The 22,711-nt window shown below is 36.2% G+C and overlaps 2 protein-coding genes across 3 annotated transcripts; one reads left to right on the top strand and one right to left on the bottom strand.

Annotated features, from left to right (window-relative positions):
• The first annotated feature begins 1,917 nt into the window (after positions 1–1,917).
• Positions 1,918–12,346, top strand: LOC145806502 (putative protein phosphatase 2C 11). 2 transcript variants are annotated; one of them, XM_082903764.1, is made up of 5 exons: positions 1,918–2,336; positions 2,884–3,839; positions 4,915–5,042; positions 8,327–8,372; positions 11,646–12,346. In XM_082903764.1, exons 2-5 carry the CDS (start codon positions 3,793–3,795, stop codon positions 11,695–11,697), a joined length of 273 nt encoding a protein of 90 aa, XP_082759890.1. In that variant the 5' UTR covers positions 1,918–2,336; positions 2,884–3,792; the 3' UTR covers positions 11,698–12,346. The 2 variants fall into 2 exon arrangements, with proteins under 2 accessions (XP_082759890.1, XP_082759889.1); XM_082903763.1 differs by lacking the exons at positions 1,918–2,336; positions 2,884–3,839 and having other exon boundaries at positions 4,741–5,042; positions 11,646–11,817.
• A 7,394-nt stretch (positions 12,347–19,740) lies between these two features.
• On the bottom strand, positions 19,741–21,146 carry LOC145806503 (squamosa promoter-binding-like protein 12). The gene is made up of 2 exons (XM_082903765.1): positions 20,413–21,146; positions 19,741–20,066 (listed from the first exon to the last, which is right to left on the bottom strand). The coding sequence occupies exons 1-2, from the start codon at positions 21,117–21,119 to the stop codon at positions 19,829–19,831; spliced, it is 945 nt and encodes a 314-aa protein (XP_082759891.1). The 5' UTR covers positions 21,120–21,146; the 3' UTR covers positions 19,741–19,828.
• Positions 21,147–22,711: the final 1,565 nt, after the last annotated feature.

Below are 22,711 nucleotides of genomic sequence, written 5' to 3' on the forward strand. Positions count from 1 at the left end.
ACCCTCTAGAGGCTTGTCTAGCTCATTTTGGGTTTGAAAATTTTGATATTAACGAGTCGGTTGAGAAGGTGAATGCCTTGCTTAAGGAAATTCTATGTTCAATAAAACCTTAACTTGGGCTCAAGCAAAATCAAGTAGGTTAGCCTTAATCAAGCCAAGATTTGCTAAATTCTTCCATTTAGGGTTTGGAATACGACTTATATGACCCAAAACCTTCACTCTTCCCTTCAATTTCATGAGATCAAGATAAAGCTAATTTCTGAGACTAAAGTCTGGTTTGAATACCCAGGGGTGTGGAGATTGCTTCAAAACCACCCCGGCTTGAACTCTATATGGCAGCCCCATAGGTCAAGTTAGCCTTAGGCGCCTTGATTCTGGATACCGAATCAACCTAGTCTATCACCCTGTTAGAGAATAGGAAAAGTTACAAACACGGTTAGGGAGAAAAATAGTACCCGTGGTTTCGCATGAAGATCATACCTTTGGTGAGCATGTAGTTCTTCTTGTTATGCTTTATTTACTTCGGATGCGAAACTAAGGTAGAAATGATTTGAAATTTTTACTTGGGTTGTAGTTCGTTGTAAATTTTATTTGGGTTGCATTTAAAAATAAAAATAAAAATCCTGCATGTGCGGCAAAATTTCGTTCCACAAAGTGGCACACTGCTTTAAATGCAGGTACGCAAGGGATGTGCAGGGTGTGCGCCTGCACGCGCGGCGTTCACTCCGGCACGTGCAAAGATTCTTTGAAAAATAAATAAAAATAATATGATTTTTTTTTTGAGCCTGCATTAATTGCAGGTGCGTGGTGTAGTGCGGCTTGCATGTCGCACGTACGGCCTGGACCCCGCACGTGCAGAACGTCGTTCTTCTTCAAAAAAAAAAAAAAAAATACTCCGCACGTGCGGCAAAACTTTCTGAGTCTAATGCAACCCCTGCTTTATATACAGGTGCGTGCTTGATGCGGGGTGAGTCCGCATGTGTGTGGAACAATCCCGTACGTGTGGAAGGGCGTTCCCAGAGAAGAAGAAAAAAAAAACCTGCAGTTTGTTTCCTTTATTTATTTATTTAATTCCATTTATTGTGTTTCTCTATAAATATATATATATATATATATAAATAAAAAATAAAAAATAAAGATTTCTTTCTTATATATATATATTTTTTTTATTTTATCTATTTTAGTATAACTTATTTTTAAAAAAAACTAATAATAATAAAACTAATAAAAAAATTAAAAAAAATACATTCAGTAAAATAAATAAATAAATAAATAATTGATTTCAACAAAACCTAACCCTGGACCCTCTTTGACTATCACTTTCCCAACCATGGTCTCTCTCTACCTCTCATCCTCATCATCTCTCTCTCTCTCTCTCACAACCCCACAAACCCACCAACTCATCATACCTCCACCATCACCAACTTCTTTTTCCTTCTTCTTCCTTCAACTCTCACCCCTTCTTCCTTCTTTCTCACCACCATCTCACCGCCGGCGTCTTATTTCTTCTCGGTCCGTTAAATCTCCAGCAACCACCAATTTTTCCGGCGAATCATTCTTCTTTTTCTCTTTTTCTTCACTATTTAAAGGTAAATCCTTCCTTTTTGTTTAAAACTTCATATTTATTCTTTCAATCTTCCATTGTAGTGAAGATTTAGGGATAGTTTTATAGTGATCTATTGTTTATCCTTACAACAACAAAAAAAACAAAAACAAAAACAAAAACAAATCTATATAATAAGGCACAAAAGTTTTTAAAAACTGTATCAAAATGTATGTGAGATACATTCTGATCTAATGGTTTACATTGCCTCATCTAAATTTCAATGGTTGAGATGTGTCCATTTCCCGCCCAAACTTAAATGGCATCATCAGTTTCTCTCTCTTCTCATCTCTCTTTCACAGATACATCTCTCTCTCCCTTCTCAAAAGTTCTCTCTTCCTTTTCTCTTGCGATGACCACCGCCATCGCGACACTGACGCCTACCGACCACATCTCTTCTCCCTCGCCGGAGACCCAATCCCTCATCTCCCTTCATCACTGTAGGGCAACAGACCCATATCATTTTGTCTTGCATTTTGTTCATCTTCGTAGAAATGAACAAAATGCAGACCCATAGAGGAGATATTAGAGATCGGAAGCTCCATTTGCGAGCGACCTCTCGCGGAGGCCATTTTGTTTCAGCAACAGTTGCAGGATGGTGGCATCGGGGCGATTTGGCATTACACCTGGTTCTAGGGTTTTGAAAACCCCTCTCAGTGACGATGCGATCTGGAAACGCCTTCGAGAGGCAGAGTTCGATGAAGACTCCATCAGAATGAGGGACAAAGCTGAGGTTTATCTAATTCCTCCATGTTTACATTTATTGATTTTTTTTTGTTTGTTTTTTTTATTGTAATTTATTGATCTTTATGTGATCAGATACATACATACTAGGAATTCCTCCATCTTTATTGATCTTTATGTGATCAGATACATGTGATCAAATACATACATACATACTCATATTTAAACAAAAAAAGGTTCATTTTGATGGGTTTTATTGGATTACTAGGAATTTCACTTATTGTGTCCATGATCAGATACATACATACATACAGAGAGCTCAAATCAAAGAGAAAAATTGTGGGTAGTAAAGAAGTAGATAAAAAAGTAAAGAATTACAAACAGAGTATTACAATTGTGGTAGGACATTTACAAACAGAGTATTACAATTACAAACAGAATGGTTTCATTCAGATTTCATTTATTATTATTTTTTTTTAATTGTTGGGTTTTGATTGTTGTGAAATAGTAAATCTCCATTTTTTTTTCTTCCATTTAATTTATTATTAATTTTTTTTGTTTTTTACTCTAATATTTTCTATTTGTGAAATCTTCAGAATCTCCATTTTGTGTCTGAATATGGCAAGGAAGCTACTGCTGGTTTGAAGGTAATTTCACATGCTTCCAACTCAACCTTTATTTCTCTTAGGCTTTTATCATTTCTAAATCTTTGAATGGGTTCTGTGAGTCTCCATCCTCCACCGTCGAGAGTTTGATGAGTTAGCCACCATGTCTTCACAAAGCAAACGCAGAGAGATGGATTTGATGAAACTGTAAATCTCCATAGTCAACCCCAACGATCCCCATCCCTTCCCCAAATCTCACAAAATCACCGTCAGGGTATCTTTTCATTTTCACTTTTTTCCATTTTCTCACCTGCCAAACTGCCTATTTTCAATTTTTCTCACCAGATTTTTTTTGGATTTTTCTTTTCAGGCGGCTGAGGCTGGGGATTACATGACTTGCTTTTGGGCCCTAGATCACAAGCCACAATCTACGATCGCCATTGATTTTGATTGGAAGACTGGTGTGGCTGCTAAGGATTGGACCAACGTTGCTAAGAAAGGCACAGTCGATGTGAGTATCTATCTTTCTCTGTGTCTGCCTCTCTTGCTTTCTTTCTCTGTATGTTTTTGTTTTTTTTTTTCATTCGCTAAGTTCCATTGATGTTGGGTTTGTGGTGATTTAGAAATTTTTTTGTGTTGCACATTTGAATGGGTGGTAAGGATTTTCCAATTAGTAATGTTTTGATTGGGGTAAATGGTGATGTTTTTGAGTTTGTTTCATGGTCTGCTGCTAAGTTTTTTTTTTTTAATGTTTGATTTTATTTTGCTTTTTTGTTTTTAGGGGTTTTCCTGTTTGGTTGAAGTATGTTCCAGGCATCAGCAATCTTTCAAGGTCTCTCTCTCTCTCTCTCTCTCTCTCTCTCTCAAGATTAATCTAAAAAATTGTCCAAATGATGAAGGATGAGAAGTTGTTTAAGTCTCAAGGTGGTCCTATCATCATCTCCCAGGTGTGACTTTTTGTATTTCTTTGCCTCTTTTTCTATAATAAAGTTTATTTTTATCTGAATTTGTATATCATGCAGTGGTTGCCTGAATGCAGTGGTTATCTGAATTTGTATATCATAAAGTTTCTTTGCCACTTTTGAAATAGTATAATAGCTTCGATAAAGCCGTTATATTTTCATACATCATGCAATGGTTACCTTATCAGGGGATGATTTCAATGCTTTTTTGTGAAGTAGATTGTTAAATTGATTATTAGGGGAAGATTTCAATGCTTGATTTTGGTTATTAATTTGATAGAACCTTTTGTAGGTCTCATGAGGAAATGTCTCTGAAGATGATAATAATAGCTTTTGGCATTTGAGTTCAACTTGGCTTTTGAAAAATCTTGCATCGATTAGTTTTGAGCATAACTAAAAATAATACATAAGTTCTACTTGGCTTTTGTTCCAAATGGATATTTTGCTCTCTGTTTCTAGTGAAACCATGGTTGGTTTCTTCTTATTTGGGCTGTCATTCTCTCTCTCAATTTGGGTTTATTTCCTGTTTTTGTTGATGTTGTATGGCGACTGTGGTTTTAGTAATTGAAGGAATTTATACTTATTTGCAATGTTTATAGTTCTTTCCGAAAAATGAGAGTGCAGAAGACTGAGTCTAACTTCTTTAGTTCTTTGTTTACATTAGCAAAATGAGGTGTTCCCTTCTCTCTCTTTCTTCCTCTCCCCTTTTCTCTTTGTTTTTGTTTACCTCTGAAGGAATTTGTTTTTGTTTTTGTTTACCTCTGATGAGGTGTTCAATTTTTTGACTGCTGTTGGGAAAGAGTCGATTGTTCTCTTACCTTCAGTTCAATTTTATTTGGTATTTTCAGTTCTTTTGGTATTTTCAGTTCAATTTTATTTGGGCCGTCATTGTCTCTCTCAATTTGTGTTTATTTCCTGTTTTTGTTGATGTTGTATGGCGACTGTGGTTTTAGTAATTGAAGGAATTTATACTTCTTTGCAATGTTTATAGTTCTTTCCGAAAAATGAGAGTGCAGAAGACTGAGTCTAACATTGTGCTTAATTTGTCACCTGAAAACAGTCAGAATGGAAAGTTCAGCTATGGTTATGCAAGCTCCCCTGGAAAAAGGTCTACAATGGAAGATTTTTATGAGACAAGAATTGATGGTGTGGATGGAGAGATAGTTGGTCTCTTTGGGGTTTTTGATGGTGTGTATTTCTCTCTCTCTCTCTGCCATCCACATAACCTTTGGTTTCCTTGAAGAAATAATGTTATTGATGCATAGTAGACTATGTTTGCTAAATGTGAATAATTATAAGTTATATTTGATATTGAAGTACTGATAAAGGATTCTACATACAGTTCCTCATGCAAGTATGTCTCTGTCTCTGTCCGTCTGGTGTCTGTTCTCTCTTTCTCTCTCAATGATTGAATAAATAGATTACTTTTATAAAAAAATGTTTCTGGTGGTTGCATAAGCATTCATCTATTGGCTTTGGATTTGTCACGCCCCAAGCTCTGTGACAACGCCGCACACTCATATAAGTGAGCATGCAAGGCTAAGAATCCACTCACATAACCCACAAAATAAAATACTCAAATTAAATCCTTAATTGTCATAATGCCAAAATCCATAAAAATAAATAGTTCTCATATGAAAATGTCCACCAAGTCCACTAATTTAATCCACTAACAAAACAATAATCCAAGTACTTAAATCATGGTCCTACTCTCGGCACTCTCACATGTAAAAAAGATCCCGCGCAGCTCTACTCTTCAGAATCTGAAAAAAATAAGAGTAAGCTAGATAGCCCAGTAAATAACCAACCATCACTGCTAGCTGGATCAAGTATACAAAAATAAATAAATAAATCGATAACCAATAAATATAATTTTTTCTACAGTTCAATAAATGAACAATTATTTGTAAGGTGGTTTCATAGCTAAAAATAAACAATGTACAATACATTTTAAATGAAAAGCCAACAAGATAATTCAAAGTAATTCGTTGTTCAAATCGATGGTTCGATATTCAAATGGTTCAATATTCAGATGGTTCAATGATTTGATTCACAAAACCCAAGTCTTACTGACTACGGTCACATAGCCCGTGACAAGGCCCAGAACCACACATAGGCCGGTGGTAAAGCCCCAAAAGAAACTAGTTTCTGTGCCAATAAATAACCCCCATTGGCTAGGGTCCAAATCATAGTCAGACTAGAGTGATGTTCAAAATTCAAACAATACACAAATTTTAAATAAAACATTCGAAGTTTTCATGAATAAACGTTTAGTACAATTTTCAGAATAGTTTAACCAAATATTCAAATAATTTTCATAATAATATTCGATGTTGTTTTATACTTGACCCATATTTTATTTTAAGAGAACATAAAGGCTATAAATAAATATTTATGATTTTAAACGATTCGATAGGAATAAAAATGAACCAACAGTGATAGAGGGTTACTTACCTCAAACAGCTAAAATAATATTTCCCAAGCTAATCTCAAATTACCAAGATCCACCTCAATCTCACAAACCTAATAAAATATTACACCGCATAAACAATTATTATGTGCACCCATCCATCTCTTCTTGTAACAACAATAGAATAAAATTAACCCAATAGTCTATTAGGAACTCCCACGATTTAGCATCAAAACAAAGCCATCACGGCTTCAGAAATTCTCAACCCATATTATTCTCTTGTTGTTTATATACATGTAAAAATTTGTAATTGCTTGTAGTCAATCGTGTATCCCACAAATACACCACCATCAAACTTAACCCATCGCATATCAATCTCAAAATATGAACCACCCAAATGGGATGCCAAATACACTCTAAAATTGAGCAAAATTGAGACCCCCAACATAGACTACATCAATATATCTATTTAATCATATATGCCCATAAAATCATCTATTGATATATTAACACTAAAATCATAGATAGGAATACAATAAAATAAATCTTACCTAAGTGATGAATAAAGAAAAACCACCACTCTTATGAATCCTCCCTCTTCCTTGGTTTGGGTTTCTTTTCTTTAATTTTAAACTTTTCCAAACCCTTGCTTGCTGCCTTCACCTTTAACTCTTCCAAACCCTTTCTGCAGCACAAGCCTCTCTTCTCTTTTTATTTTCTTTTTTCTTTTACCTTCTCAAACCCTAGCCGCCTATGGAGCAATTCATAGCCTCTGTTTTGTTTGTTTTCCAAGACTTAAAGCCACAATAGGTGGGCTTATTAACCTAATTTCTCAAAGTTACAAAATTACCCATCTAAGTAATAGGAAATATAATGCCATCTCATAACTAATTCTTTGATATTAATAAATGACTCATATAAGTTAATTTAATTACTAATCTATCCAATAAAATAATCCTACACACAACTTGGGTTTTACAGGATTGAATCAATCTAATGGATTGTTATACTTCAGAATCATCCAGATAGATAGCTATCAATCATAGATAGCCAACAGATAAATAGCTATACTGGTTTGTTTATCCCAATTCACAATCAATCTGCAAACCAAATTCACAATCAATCAATCTATAAACATTTCAGATTAAAGTATAGTTATTTGTAGTTATTTCTCAAACAGATAGCTATACTTTGAGTGGTACTCAAGTTGATTGTTTGAGAAATAATTTGCCACAGTACCAGTCAAGAGAACACCATTTTGAACTAAGATCTATGTATGATCTATGTCAAGAGAACACCATTTTAGTTCAACTCAAACAAACTAAAGTTTAGCTATCTGTTTAGAATTTTAGTTTAGCTATCTTGACATAGATCATACATAGTTTAGCTATACTTTATTTCAACTCAAACAAACTTTAGTAGTGATTTATTTTAATAACACCATTTTTACCTAACTTCTTGGAAATCACCATTTTGAGCTTCTCGCGAGGTTGTTTTTCTTTTTGATTATTTGTTTTTATTGATTGGTTAATAACATATTTTGTATAAGCTTTTTTTTTTTTTTTATTAATAGTTAGTATAGAGTATGTGTGTGTTCAAATTGTGAGATGGGTTTTTATATTTGGTTAAACATTCTGGAGAGTAATTGAGTAATTGAGGGAATTACTGACTTCTTTCAGTTAGCAATGGGTTTAGTTATGAGTTTTTGAATTTTGGTTCGAAACTCTTGCAAGTTTGATGATCTTCACAATCTTCGCTTTGCTATGTTTCTTTTTCATTTTTTATTTATGTAGCTTTCAATTTATTTGGATTGGTGCTCATAAACCTTAAACTGATATGTATTTGTTTTTCTTTTTTGTGTTGTCAGGCATGGGTCTTGACATTAGATTTATATCCAGTAGCACACTCAATTAAGTAGAATTTGGGACCATCCCTTAACAATGCCCTTTTATTTTAGTTCATTTAATTTTTAATTTTTAATTTTATTTATTTATTTTTCCATTACTTGCAAGTGCATTTTAGAAAGGAGCTTCATGAAATATAAAATTCAGTTCTCTTACAGGTGAGGACTTTGATTGTGAAAGTTGTTATCTGTCATACAAAAACTGGTATGTATAGTTGATCGCTCCTCTCTTGCTGTAATCATCCATGTCCTTTTATTTCATTTTTTTATTTTATTTAATTTTTAATTTTATTTATTTATTTTTCCATTACTTGCAAGTGCATTTTGGAAAGGAGCTTCATGAAATATGAATTCAGTTCACTTACAGGTGAGGATTTTGATTGTGATTGGTGTTATCTGTCATACAAAAACTGGTATGTATAGTTGATCTCTCCTCTCTTGCTGTAATCATTTGCTTCTGATATGGCATATTTAAGGATCCCTCTAATAATCTACTTTAGTAATTGCAATTCCGTATAAAGATTTACCTTACTCCCATTACATGTCGGTGGAACATGATGAAGTCCAGTCCCACTAATCCCCTTGCATGTGGGCTTATGCCTGAAACCTGAACTTTGGTGGTGCTTCTTAACGTTCAAGTCGTTAGAAGAGTGTAAGAATAACCTAAACTCTTACATTAGGAAAAAATACACAGACACTCTCCAGGTTTTGCTTTAAAGTTAATGATTTTAGTGTAAACTATTTTAATGATTTGGTTGGTGAGAAAGTGTGGGAAATAGTAAAGAAAGTGAAATTTGGGTTTCCTTTGGCTAATAATTGGTTACTATGTTTAGTTGCTCTGAAAGTTGAGATTGTGTTCACTGAATTGAAAAGATTTGGACTCATCAAGCAACTAACTATTAGAGTGTTAATGATCTTAATTGAATTGGGTTGTTGGACTATTTGTCGATTTGTTCAATTTTTGGGTATTTTTCTTAATTGACTTGGGTTATTTGTTCAATTTGTTCTTAATTGACTTGGGTTATGTTTAGGTATTTAGATTGTTCTGAAACACACAAGTTTGGTTCAACTTGATGCCATTTTAGTTTATGATATTCTCTTTCTGTAATTTTGATTTTTAGTTTTATTTTGTGGAGAAATTGTATCATTTTTTTTATTGTTATTGGATTAAATGAAATTGTATCTCTTTCAATAAGCCTATGTTCTTTCGTCTAATCTTTTGTGATTATTTAGCAGTAAGTATTGAACCCAATAATTTTAGTTTTATGATCTGGGTTTGGTGTGATTTTAGGGAGAGGATCTGGGTGTGATGTTTTTATTGGGGCATTTTTTAAGTGGTTGTTCTTTTGGGACTTTTTTTAGGTTGCCAAGTTTCCAAAGTCACCTGTAGTTTGGCCCTCATTTTGATTTTTGTTTTTCTAAACCTTAAATCAAAACACCTAGAATATATTGGAATCATGTTGTTGTACAATTTATACATAACCCATCTGGTTTAGCCAATATCTATTGGTCCAATTTTAGCCAATATCATGTTGTTGTACAGTTTATACATAACCCATTTGGGTGTGATATTGGAATCATGTTGTTGTACAGTTTATACATAACACATTGAGCCAAATGTTTTAAAATGGATGACTTGGAAACACCCACAAGTCTACTATGAAATGAGTAGTAACTGTTGTTCTGTGGATTGTGGTTAACACTTTGGTTCTCTCTTTCATTTATTCATCTAATATTTGCATTTGTATCATTTGGTGGTAATATTTGCTATGGAGTTTTGTAGGTATTCTAGGTGATTCTCAATCATTTTGATTCTCTATCATTTGTATCATTTGTGTTTTTCTATATGTTCAAGAAACTGATATGGGTTTGTGTTTCCTTCACTATAAGAAATTACACTTTTGGCGACTAAATTTGGTCGCCAAAAGTGTCATTTTTGGTAACTAAAAAATGTTAGTCGGCGTTGGTTCGAAGTTTAGCTACTATATTAATTTAGTCAAGATATGCTATTTATTGGCGACTAAAAAAAATTTAGTCGCTAAATATTAAGTAATAGGCGACTAAAAACCTATTAGTCGGTGATAGTCTATATTTTAGGCTATGAAAAATTTAATTTGATTGTCGTATACAATTATTTGCCGACGAAAGAAAGTTAGTTGTCAAAGACCATGCATATTTTTTAGGTTATTCTTTGCCGACCAAAGAATTTCGTTGCCAAATATGAGCTTTTCGTGACTAAAAAAATGTAGTAGTCATATAATAGCTGTTCCCGGGAAGTTAATATCTCATTTTTAACTGCTTAATCATTGTTAGAAGCATTATTTTCATTTATTTCCCTTTTGAACTAGAAGAGATGTAGTAGTCATACTCATACACGAGGAAATACAGTTATTTCAGTCTTATTCAAATATGAATTTAAGAAAATATTAAGGCCTTTATATGGCCGATCTATTATGAGTCTGGTTTTATAATTTGAATATTTTATTATATAAAAAAATTTGGCGACCATTTTTTATAAGAAAAATTAGATCAATTTTATAATCATGACTTAGTATTCGTTGTAATGAAAATCCCTATTCATGCTCTACTTTTTATGGAAGTAGCCTCTTCTAATCTTTCATCTCTGGTCATATCAGATCGCTATGACATTACCAATCTGCCGCATAAAATATCCATCCATTCTTTCATGAATTGTGGTGCAACATGTCCATGGATGATAAAACCAGAATGTGTTATATTCGTATGTGTATCCATCCATTCTTTCATGAATTGTGGTGCAACAACAACAACTACCCACATTATCAACCTCTCCAGAATAGATGTGTATGTGTTATATTTTCTGTAGTCAATTTCTTAGTTTCTACCATTTCTATATCCAAAAACTAATCTCTTTTTTTGTTTCTCTAAAAAATAAAAAATTAAATGATGAGCTTATTTGAGATTCTACTACTCTCTCTCTTACCTAATTCGAAAACAACCTCTCCAGAACAGAATGATTATGTAGTTTTATCTGTTTGGTATTTTTCCACTTTTTTTTTTTTTCTATTCAATTTTTTTTTGTTCGGCCCAGGTGATATATCTTAAGACACGGGTTGTATTCTAATTCTAACGATAGCCAAATTTTTGTTTGGCCCAAGAGTGATATATCTTCAAGTTTGTTGGTGGAATTAAGATCTTGATCATCATTTATGTTGGTGGAATTTATTTTGCAATTTATATGTTAAGCTTTATTAATCTGGGTTTGAGTTGTTTAAAATGTGATAAAATTACCGGTTTTGTTTGTGCATATCAGCTCCAATTTTGTCATTTCTATTGCATTTGTATTTGTGTTCATAAAAATTAATTCAAAAACTTGGCAGAAAGTTTGTAATCTCTAGGTTTGTGTTTATTTATGTGCGTGAGAATATGTATTTATCTTTCAAGTTTTATTTTTCCCTTTTTTGATAAATTTCTTGACCCACAACAATGGTTGAAACAGCGTAGAGAATACCCTAAAAGTTTCATGGTCATCTTCTCCATTTATTCATTAGATCCAAAGCTCACAAACCCGTGGGACTAAAGGAGGGGTGGATTCTGCGAAGGTACTCAACTTTTTAAATTTTTTTATTTTATTTTTTATTTTTACATAGCCGTATTGTTTGTTTTTTTTTTTTTTTTTGGACAGAGGATATTCACTCTCTTCAGTTACATTGCTGGATGGATGTTTTTGTGATCCTTGCATTATTGTTCCAGTCCCTCGATCTAATTTCATGGTGTATTCATTTGAGCAAACCAAATGGATAGTTAAGAGTTATTTGATTTTTTTTTTAAAATTTTTCATCTGAGCAAACCAAATGCTTGGGTTCTATTGGGAGTTAAATTGTTCAATCTATTTTTAGTTTACAATTTTTTTTATTTAAATTTAATATTATCATCTATGACTTAAGGAAACAGAGAGTCTTCGTTTGAGAAGAGAGAGGAACGGGGGGATATCAGTCGGTGAGAGAGAGAGACAGTTGAGAAGATTAATGTTTTACAGTCTTTGGGGGAGAGAGACTAAGGTAATAGAGAAGAGGAGATAGAGTGGGTGAGAAAATTGAGAGATTGCAATTTGGGGGAAGTGCAATTTATCTTGGCAAGATTTTTCTTAACTTTCACTCACCTGTGATTGGTCAAGAAAGGAAAGAAAAAAAATAAAAATATATGATTGGTTTACATCATTTTGGGAGTCATAGAGGTTCTTAATTTTGGGGGTTCTTGAAATTTATTTGGGTTACTAATAAATTGGTGTTTCATTCAAGTTTCATGTCTTCATTTAGGAATTTTTTTCCTTCCTGTGAATTCATTACCTATTCTTTGAAAAGAAAAGAAAGAAAAAAAACAAAAAACAAAAAGCAAAAATTTGAATACATTCCTCTTTAATTTTAATTTATATTTTAATCGCATCATTAATTGTACCGTGCCTTCAGGCACAGGCATACGCTAGTATATATATTGTAGGTTTAGAGAAGAGAAAGAGATAGGGATTGAGTTAGACCTCATCCCCTTTTATATTGATAATAATAAGTAATTACAACAGTGCCATAAGGCATAATTTATGGGTCGGCCCATTACATCAATCAAGAAAGTAAAATAAGAATAAAATACAACTAATATTAAATATTATTCTGTATTCTAACACTTTCCCTCAAGCTGGTGCAAAAATATCTCTCATGCCCAGCTTGTTGAGAATGCCATGAAATGGTTTGCTCCCTAGTCTCTTGGTGAGAACATCCGCTAGTTGGTTCATAGTCTTTACAAATGGAATACATATGGTACCATTAGTGAGTTTTTCCTTGATGAAGTGCCTATCAATCTCCACATGCTTAGTTCTATCATGTTGAACTGGATTATGAGGTATGTTGATTGCTGCCTTGTTGTCACAGTATAGTCTCATGGAGTTGGTCCGATGGATCCCTAAATCACCTAACAATAATGTAATCCATAGCAACTCACACACACCCTGAGCCATAGACCTGAATTTTGCCTCAGCACTAGATCTAGCAACCACATTCTGTTTCTTACTCTGCCATGTGACTAGGTTGCCACCAACAAATGTACAGTATCCGGAAGTTGATCGTCAGTCAGTGACCAGCCCAATCTGCATCAGTAAATGCCTCCACACTAAGATGGTCATGTTTTGAGAAATAGAGACCCTTCCCAGGAGAAGACTTCAGGTATCTCAGGATTCTCATAACTGCCTCTGAGTGGGAAGTTCTAGGAGCATGCATAAACTGGTTAACTATGCTCACAGCAATGGCAATGTCTGGTCGTGAATGGGATAAGTATATGCGTTTGCCCACTAGTCGCTGGTATCTGCCCTTGTCCACTGGTTCTCCCTCTTGATCCTCGCTTAGTTTCTGGCCTGGTTCTAGAGGTGTATCGCATGGTCTACCTCCAAGCAGTCCAGTTTCTTTTAGCAAGTCAAGTACATACTTTCTCTGACATATGAAGATGCCATCCTTGCTCCTAGCTACTTCAATACCCAAGAAATACTTTAAACTACCCAAATTTTTGATTTCGAATTCCTTGGCTAAGTATTCCTTCAACCGAGGGATCTCCTCAACGTCATCCCCTGTCAAAACAATATCATCAACATAAACAATAAGAGCTGTAATCTTACCCTGTAAAGAGTGTTTCACAAACAAAGTGCGATCAGCTTAACCCTGCTTGAACCCATATTTCAGCATAGCTTGAGCAAACCTTTCAAACCAAGCCCTAGGAGACTGCTTTAGTCCGTAAAGTGACTTTTGGAGCCTGCATACTTTTCCTTTGGACTTAGCATCCGTAAAACCAGGGGAAATATCCATATAGACCTCTTCTGCTAGGTCTCCATGAAGGAAGGCATTCTTAACATCAAACTGATGAAGTGGCTAATCCAAATTTGCAGCAAGAGAGAGTAAGATTCTCACAGAGTTCATCTTAACAACCGATGCAAACGTCTCCTGGTAATCTACCTCATAAGTCTGAGTGAAGCCCTTAGCAACCAATCTTTCTTTGTACCGTTCTATAGAACCATCTGCTTTGTGTTTTACCGTGTACACCCACTTACACCCAACTGGATGTTTGCCTCTAGGTAACTCTACTACCTCCCAAGTGCCACTTTTGCTGAGAGCTCTCATCTCTTCCATCATGGCATGTTTCCATTCAGGAATAGAGAGAGCATTCTGAAAGCTGGTAGGTAGACTCACAGAAGACACTTTAGACAGAAAGGCTTTATATGACAAAGACAGATTAGCATAAGAGACATGATTAGTAATAGGATGCTGAGTACATGACCTAACCCCTTTCCTATTAGCAATGGGAACATCAAGATCTGAAAAATCAAGAATAGAAGCACTAGAATCAGAATTACCTGGACTCTCAGGAGAGGGGGTTGACTCTGGACACTCATCCGAAGAAGAAGTTGACAGTAGAGACAGGAAAGTAGGCTCTTGCATCCAGGTGACTTGTTGTCTGTCCTTGTCCCTGATATAAACTTTGCTTGCATCCGTTTCCCCAACACTTGCTGGCTCATCACCCTCTATTAGTGCAACCCCTGGCGGAAGTGGAACAGGAATCTCTTTATACCAAGGCTCTCCCTGAAGGGAGGACTATGATACCGAAGAGGTCGGAAAATAAGGCTGAGACTCAAAGAAAGTGACATCTATTGAGACAAACCATTTGCAAGTGGGAGGATGATAACACTTATAACCCTTTTTTATGGCAAAACAACCCAAGAAGACACACTTAAGAGACCGAGGATCTAATTTACCACGCGTGGGTGAATGATTATGGACAAAGCAAACACAGCCAAAGGTCTTAGGAGAAAAAGAGAACCCAGAAGAGATAGACCCGAACAAAACTTGGAGAGGTGTTTGTTTGTGAAGAACCTGGGTAGGAAGACAATAAATCAACTAAGCGGCAGTGAGAACCACTTCCCCCCAATAAGATCGAGGAACCCTCATCTCAAAGGATAGACAACGGGCGACATCAAGGAGATGGCGATTTTTGCGTTCTACAACACCGTTTTGTTGAGGGGTATTACTGCATGAAGTCTGGTGAATAATGCCATGAGTGGAAAAGTACGTGGCAAGACCAGAGTCAATATATTCCCCCCCATTATCAGAACGTAGAATTTTGACAACCGCCCCAAACTGAGTACAAACCATTTTATGGAAGTTTTGAAACACAGAAAAAACCTCACTTTTATCTTTCATCAAATAGACCCAAGTGGCCCTAAAACAATCATCTATGAAGGTAACAAACCATTTGTGACCGGTTAAAGACACAAAACAAGAAGGACCCCATACATCAGCATGAATCAAAAAAAACGAAACTAAACTTTTATTAATAGAAGGAGCAAAAGAGGCTCTGTGTTGTTTGCCAAGTTGACAAGACTCACCTTGAAAATCGGACACATTATTTTGCTTAAAAACAGAGAGAAATAAATGTTTAAATAATAAAAAAAAGAGATGTCCTAAGCGACGGTGCTATAACCAAATGTCTTCCTTAGTGGACGGTAACTGAATAGATGAATGAGCCAACTTGTCGGACTAATCCAGAATGTAGAGCCCATGTTCCTCTCTACCACTGCCAATCCTCTTCCTCGTGATAAGGTCCTGAAAAAGACAATGATCGGGAAAAAATGTCACGCTACAATTTAAATCACAGGTCATACAACTCAAAGATAAAAGATTAACACTGAAATTGAGAACATGGAGAACAGAAGACAAAGAAAGGGAAGAGGCGGCATGAATTAAACCTTTCCCTGACACAGACGAAATGGTACCATCTGCAATACGCACTTTTTCCTGACCTGAGGAGGGGTTATACTCTGAAAATAAATTAGAAGAGCTAGACATATGGTCGGAAGCACCAGAATCAATAATCCATGGGACAGTCATATGAGAGAGCAATCCATATGGAGAGGAAGCCAAGTTACCTGAATTGGCAAAGGAAGAAGAGGATGCACCTGTAGCAAAAGTGGAGGCTCAATGGTCTAGCAAGTGGCGAAGAGCAATCTCAAAATCCGAGACAAATAACCCTAAAACATCAACAGCAGGAGAGACAACCGGAGATGAAGATAATGGCTCAACAGTGTTTGAAAGATGTGCCCGTGCATTGGCCCCTCGGCCTCTAGACTGACCAGACCGACCTCCTCGAATACCAGGACGGTCTCCTCGACCACCAGAGGGGTTGCCATGCAGCTTCCAACAAGTCTCTCGTGTGTGGCGAGGTCTACGACAATAATCACAGTAAAGATTATCCTTCTCAAAGGAAGGACGAGAACCAGGAGTCACACGGTCGCCATCGCGAGGAGGTGCAGAAACTAAGGCCGAGCGATCAATAGTAGCAGAACGAAGCATCACAGAGCGGCGACTCTCTTCATTCTGCACAAAAGCAAAGGCTTCCTGGAGAGAATGAAGCACATCCGTGCCAAGTACCCTACTCTGAACCGGATCATACTCCACATTTAGGCCTTCTAAAAACTTGAAGACGGGTTCTTGTGCCACAAACTTCTGGTAACCAACAAAATCAGTGGAACAGATAGGCTTATAATCCTGAAGGTGATCAAGTCGCTTCCACCCATTGCTAAGGAAGGTAAACTACTGAAGGATAGTCATCTCACCTTGTACCGACCTTTCAATGGAGCGACGACACTCAAAACCTGGAGAGAAGTTCCCCTTTTGGGAGTTAGTAGTAGTTACAGCCTCCCAAATATCCTAGGCAGTGTCCATAGATAAGTAGCCTTCTCCAATCTCAGGGACCATAGAGTGGATCAACCAACCCATGATGAGGGAGTTGGTGACCTCCCACTGATCATAACTCGGGTCCACAGTGCTGGGTGCCTGTATCCTGCCATCGATATACCCCATCTTCCCTCTGCTCTTCAGAAAAATAGTCAAAACTCTGCAACCACGCTAGATAGTTCTGACCATTGAATAAAGAGGTAGTGATTTTAAGGCTAGGGTTGGGAGTATCAGTCATAGTAGTAGGTATAATGCAACTCTCACTCCTAGGTGTCTGAGAAGTAGTGGACACATTGGTGGAATCTGCCATGGAGACACTACTACCCAACCCACAACAAAAAACTAGCACTAATCACAAACCCGGAAGATGATAGAGGGATACAAGCACAATGACCACAAAGAATATGAAATAATTAAAAAAGCATAATTTTATTCTTTTTTTTTTTTTTTAACAACACTTAATACATAAGTAAGGAGAATAGGGCCAAGAGACAATGCTGAACAACCCTTACGCCATGCCCAGCAACACCGACAACCCTTAAAGAGGCAGTCGAATGGCACCTAACCAGCAAGGAGGCTGGGTGTCGAAAGGAAGACCCTCGACAGGGCCTGGAGAAGCCTGTCGAGGGAAAGGGAAGAAAAAAAAACCTAGCGACGCTGGTGAGGAGGTGAAAAAAGGCTGTCGGTGCTGGGGCTGTGGTGTAGTGGGACTGTCGGCGCTGGTGGAGTGGTGTAGGAGGGTTGTCGGCTCTGGTGGGGTGATGTAGAGAGGTTGTCGACTGGTCTAGGTGAGTTACAAGGTTGTTTCGGATGTTGGGGAGACAAATACGAACAGTAGTGACGGCTGGGCTAGGGAGCTAGGGCATGGCTCTGATACCATGTAGGTTTAGAGAAGAGAAAGAGATAGGGATTGAGTTAGACCTCATCCCCTTTTATATTGATAATAATAAGTAATTACAGCAGTACCATAAGGCATAACTTATGGGTCGGCCCATTACATCAATCAAGAAAGTAAAATAAGAATAAAATACAACTAATATTAATTATTATTCCCTATTCTAACATATACGAACACAGATCAAAAACATAGAAAACAGAGGGAAAGAGAGACGAAAACAGAGAGAGATAGAGTGAGGAGCTACGAAACAGCAAGAGAGTGAGAGAGAGAGAGAGAGAGAGAGAGAGAGAGCCGAAAAACACATAGGTAGAGAGATGAACTGCGAACTGCGAAAGACACATAGCTCGATCTGTTCTTCAACTGGTTCTTCACCAGTTCAGGTTCTTCTTCACCCTCTTTCGCTTCTCTCTCTGTCCTCTCTTCTATGTTCTTCTCTTCTCCTTCTTCAATTCTCTTCTCTCTTCATTTTCTGTTTTTGTTTTTTACAGTTTGGCCCCATTTGGAAGTTTCATAAATTAGATTTTGTACCCCGCAGTGTTCGAAACGTGTCCGAGCGTGTCCAAAACGTGTCCAGCTGCAAAAAAAATCAAAAAAAAAAAGGACACCTTAGGGAGACTGTCGGACACGTGTCCACAATGTGTCCAACACTGATACGCAAGCCCTGGAGAGGTGTCCGTGCTTCATAGCGAATCAATAACAAGAAGAAAGAATCTCAACCTTTCATGATAAGCATATTGGAAGCATTAATGCTGTGTTTGGTTAAGAGATTTGGAAATGGAAAGGGAAAGGGAAAAGAAGTGTGAAACTATGTAAAATGTACATTTTATTCACATTTTACCTACCTTTTCCCTTCCCCTTTCTCAATCCCTTCCCAAATGTCTCAACCAAACACAGCGTAAGAGATTTTTTTATAAGAAAATAAAATAACCCTTTCTGGCAACCAAGACAGCTATCAACTTTCTTTTTTTTTTTTTTGGATGAGTTGGTTAGGCTTTTATCTAGCCATGAAAACATGTCAATATATAGCACTTCAACAATTAAACAGTTGCAAGGATAGATTTTCAGTTTAATCGAACTGCATGGACACCCATTTCACGCACAACAATCTCACAGCATATTCTATCTGACCACGCATTTCTTTAATGAATGGACCTATTTGCCATCACAATGTTGGAAAATGTTCCCTGATTCTTTCATATATCTTATAAACTAACTGAACCAGGAAAGCATTATATGGAGAAACATATAATGCAGGAGCACGAACACAGTAAGCACTAGGACTAAAGAGCATTACAACTGTGAACAGAAGAGAACTAAGGAACCATATTATCCACCATTCATAAGACAAATTAACAAGACATTACACCATAAAATGAGAGCTATTCTAATAGCGTGCTGAATCCAATCGTTGCACGTCAGAGCTGATTGGGAGCTCTAAAAAACAGAGCACTAATAGCTCTAATGAGCTGGAAATGTAGAAAAAAAAACAACAGAGACACCCATCACATCATGGGGGAGCCAGCTCATTAGTGCTCCCTTTTTAATGCTCCCAAGCATTTTTGGTTGCACGTTTTCCCTTTGGCTAAACCACCACTTCAGGTTGGCACTTACTCAAGTTAGAGTTTTGTGCTCTCTCAAAACGCCTGCATGTCTGCAAGTGTTCTCTCACGTTTGAGCTTCCGAAAGGGGGGCTTGCTGAAGCACTTTGATAAACAGATTTGATCCTGACAGACTCAATTAAGATGTTAGTGTTTGTTCTATTAGACAACAAAGATTGCATTTTTTTCACTTCATTCAAATAAGAGTTGTGTACAGAATTCTTCTGTTTCTCAGTATGATCTCTAACATCATCTCTACTCCCTTTATCAATTCTTCTATCCCACCTAGTTCTATGAATTTCTCTATCAATTCCATTACCTAAAGAATGAAGAAGACAAGTTCCTTGATCATTAATTCCAAGAGTTACCCGGGATACAAAAAGACATTAAAGAGAATAATCTGGCAGAAGAATTCTCATACAGAATCCACTATTGTCATTACGATGAAAAAAAAGGCGAGTTTCTTACAATGCATGTTGGAAAGTATCGTTAGTAGATTTATCAATAGATAACTGCTAGCCTGGTCATCGTTGAACGAACTGCTATTAACAACAGCATCAGGTTGTGTCTTCCTCCTCCTCCTCCTATTATGGCCTGCTAAACGTCTCCGACAGCTTCGCTTCCCATCATCAAATTCTTTCAGTACATGAAACCTGCAGATAATGCAAGAAAACGGCAACTAACTACATAATTTTTGCAAACAAAACAATCAACCATCAATGCTCTGACATTGATAATCTAAAAGGCAAGAAACCATAAAAATTGGAAAATTTTGGGAAGGCCATAAGAATTCTGCCGGCAAATTTGAAACTTTCATATCTCAATGAATGAAAAATAGAGGAATACAGTGGATGTGGGTAGGAATACAGTAAATTGTAATACAAGAAGTTGTATGAGATGATGATGATGATGATGATGATGATGATGATGATGATGGAAAAATTCGAAACACATACCATCATACCAACAACTAAAAGCAACTGAGAAATTAACACTGACCTACTGCACTGTTGGCAGAACCGCTGCAGAACACTCCCAACAAGTGCCCTGCTGGCCTTGGAATGCATTTCGCAAACCTTATGTCGTCTATGATAATCCTTGGCATGGCTCAGGTCAATCCCACAGTCCTCTACCTGACAAACAGCACGATTTGTAATTGGGGCACCAGGTAACTTGGACTTGTCCCCATTCCCACTTGTCCCATCCCAATTCCCAGCCTCCCTTTCAGTTTCAGTGATAGGATAGGCATGGCCACCACCAATCTTTAAAGTAAGGTTCCTGGCCTCATCATCCAAATTCTCATCTTCAACTACAATTACCCTCCTCCGCTTCTCCAAATCCCCTTTTGCTTGAACAGTCACAGGATTCACCACCTCATCAGAGCATGATGATGAACTGTTACTGTTGGAGGAAACCCCAACCACGGGAATTCCAGAAACAAGCGGGAAAAGTTGCCTGCTCTGGTAATTAGAAGAATGATTGGAATTTAATGGACTAGCAATGAAAAGATCAGCATCCCATCTCCAATCAGTAGGATCCCACTCCAGACTCCTTTTCCCAACCGCCCTCAAATCCGCAGAATAAGTCATAATACTTCTCCACTTTGAAAAATAAAATGCAAATTGTTGGCTTTCGTGAAATATCCTTTTGGAAGAGTAGTTTCCAAAACTTCCCCAACAAGCTAACAATATGATTTTTTTTAGCATTCAACAGGTTAATGAAAATAAGATATCCGAATACATACATCATGAAGTGTAGGGCAAAGGTGAGTGGCCTCATCATACTTTTTGCATGCCTCTTCAAGCAAATCATCTTTCGAAGGTGAACTAACCTGCATAAAAAAGTTAAAAAATATAGACAGGGTAATTTGGATCTGTGAGTTTAATTAAAAAAGCGCATGGATGGGAAAACCATTGAAACCTTGAATATTTGGATGAAAGTGATTGAAAAGAAAAGAAAAGGGAAAAAAGATGAAAGCCGAAAATAGATGTACAAAAAGGGAAAAAAACGAATCATCACAAATCCATATAGAGAGAGAGAGAGAGAGAGAGGGGAAATAGGGACCATTCTTGAAGCTGTTGGTAACAGGTTTTATCGCAGTCTGATGGACCGCCTTGAGGGATTTGAACGCTCTCTTCGAAAATTGTACACGAAAGGGATCGATCTTCGGCTCTTCTTTCTGATGATGTGGAAAGATGGCTAGAAGCTTGCTTATGAAAATATTTGGCGATGGAATCGGAATCATTTGATCCTATTCTTGGTCGATTTCGCAGATGGCCTTCTCCTTCTCGAGAACGGTCAGAAATTGAAGGATTTGACCTAGGGCTCTTTTGGGAAACGGTCAAAAAGGCCAGTTGCTTTTTTTGAGCAAAACTCCAGCTGGTAATCGCAAAAAGTAAGTTGAAAAATTACGTAATTACCCTCCATGTTTATATTTTGTATAAATGGGTAAAATGTAATTTTTTAAGTTGGGTTAGGGTTTAATTTTAGGGTTTAGAGTTTAGAATTTTACGTAATTTTTAAACTTACTTAAAAAATATCAGACTTACTGCTACGTCCTTTGATTAGGGTTTAGGGTTTAGGGTTTTAAGGTTTTAGGGTTTAGGGTTTAGGGGGTTTAGGGTTTTAGGGTTTTAGGGTTTAGGGTTTAGGCTGTTTAGGGTTTAGGGTGTTGGGGTTGGGGGTTTTGGGTTTTGGGTTTAGGGTTTTTAAGGTTTAGGGTTTAGGGTTTACCGTAAAGTTTTTGTTTTTGTGAGTGTAGGAGTAGATAAGTAGAGTTTGATTTTTGTTTTTATTGAAGTCATCATCTATTGATGATCCTTAAAAATAATAATAAAAAACAAAACAAAATAATTTTAAAAAAAAAATTCATGCTTAGCTCTTTGTTTGTTTCATAGGTTATTTCTTTATTTTGTTGTTTATGTTTTTGTTATTTTATTTATTTAGCTTTTTCTTTTGTTTGTTTATTTTATTTGTCTTTATAGTTGTAGTATACTACTTTAGTTGTTTTTATTTTATTTTTCTTTGTGTTTTATTTTAGTTCATTTATTTCTCTCTTAAAAAAATAAAATAAAATAAATTTAATACATAGCTTTCCTAATTTATTGTATTGTCCATCTATTTATTTAGTTGTTTAGATATATTCTATTATCTCAGTATTACTTGTTAGTTTAATTCAATACTTGTCAAAATGTTAATATGTAAGTTTATATTATTCTATTTTCTTTTGTTTTTCATTAAAATAATAATAATAATAAATTTTAAAAAAAATTATGAGAATTGTATGTGGTACTTCAAT

The sequence above is a fragment of the Camellia sinensis genome, chromosome 13 (assembly GCF_055761805.1).
Source record: "Camellia sinensis isolate YWXY chromosome 13, ASM5576180v1, whole genome shotgun sequence".
NCBI classification, from domain to species: domain Eukaryota; kingdom Viridiplantae; phylum Streptophyta; class Magnoliopsida; order Ericales; family Theaceae; genus Camellia; species Camellia sinensis.

Excerpts from the sequence above, each read along its gene's own strand:
- LOC145806503 (XM_082903765.1), bottom strand. The coding sequence starts at position 21,119 with ATGCTAAAAAAAATCATATTGTTAGCTTGTTGGGGAAGTTTTGGAAAC. Across the intron at positions 20,067-20,412 it reads TTCTGCCAACAGTGCAGTAG|GTTTCATGTACTGAAAGAAT; the intron begins GTCAGTGTTAAT and ends CATTATCTGCAG.
- LOC145806502 (XM_082903763.1), top strand. The coding sequence starts at position 4,859 with ATGAGAGTGCAGAAGACTGAGTCTAACATTGTGCTTAATTTGTCACCT. Across the intron at positions 5,043-8,326 it reads TCTCTTTGGGGTTTTTGATG|GTGAGGACTTTGATTGTGAA; the intron begins GTGTGTATTTCT and ends GTTCTCTTACAG. Across the intron at positions 8,373-11,645 it reads TATCTGTCATACAAAAACTG|CGTAGAGAATACCCTAAAAG; the intron begins GTATGTATAGTT and ends TGGTTGAAACAG.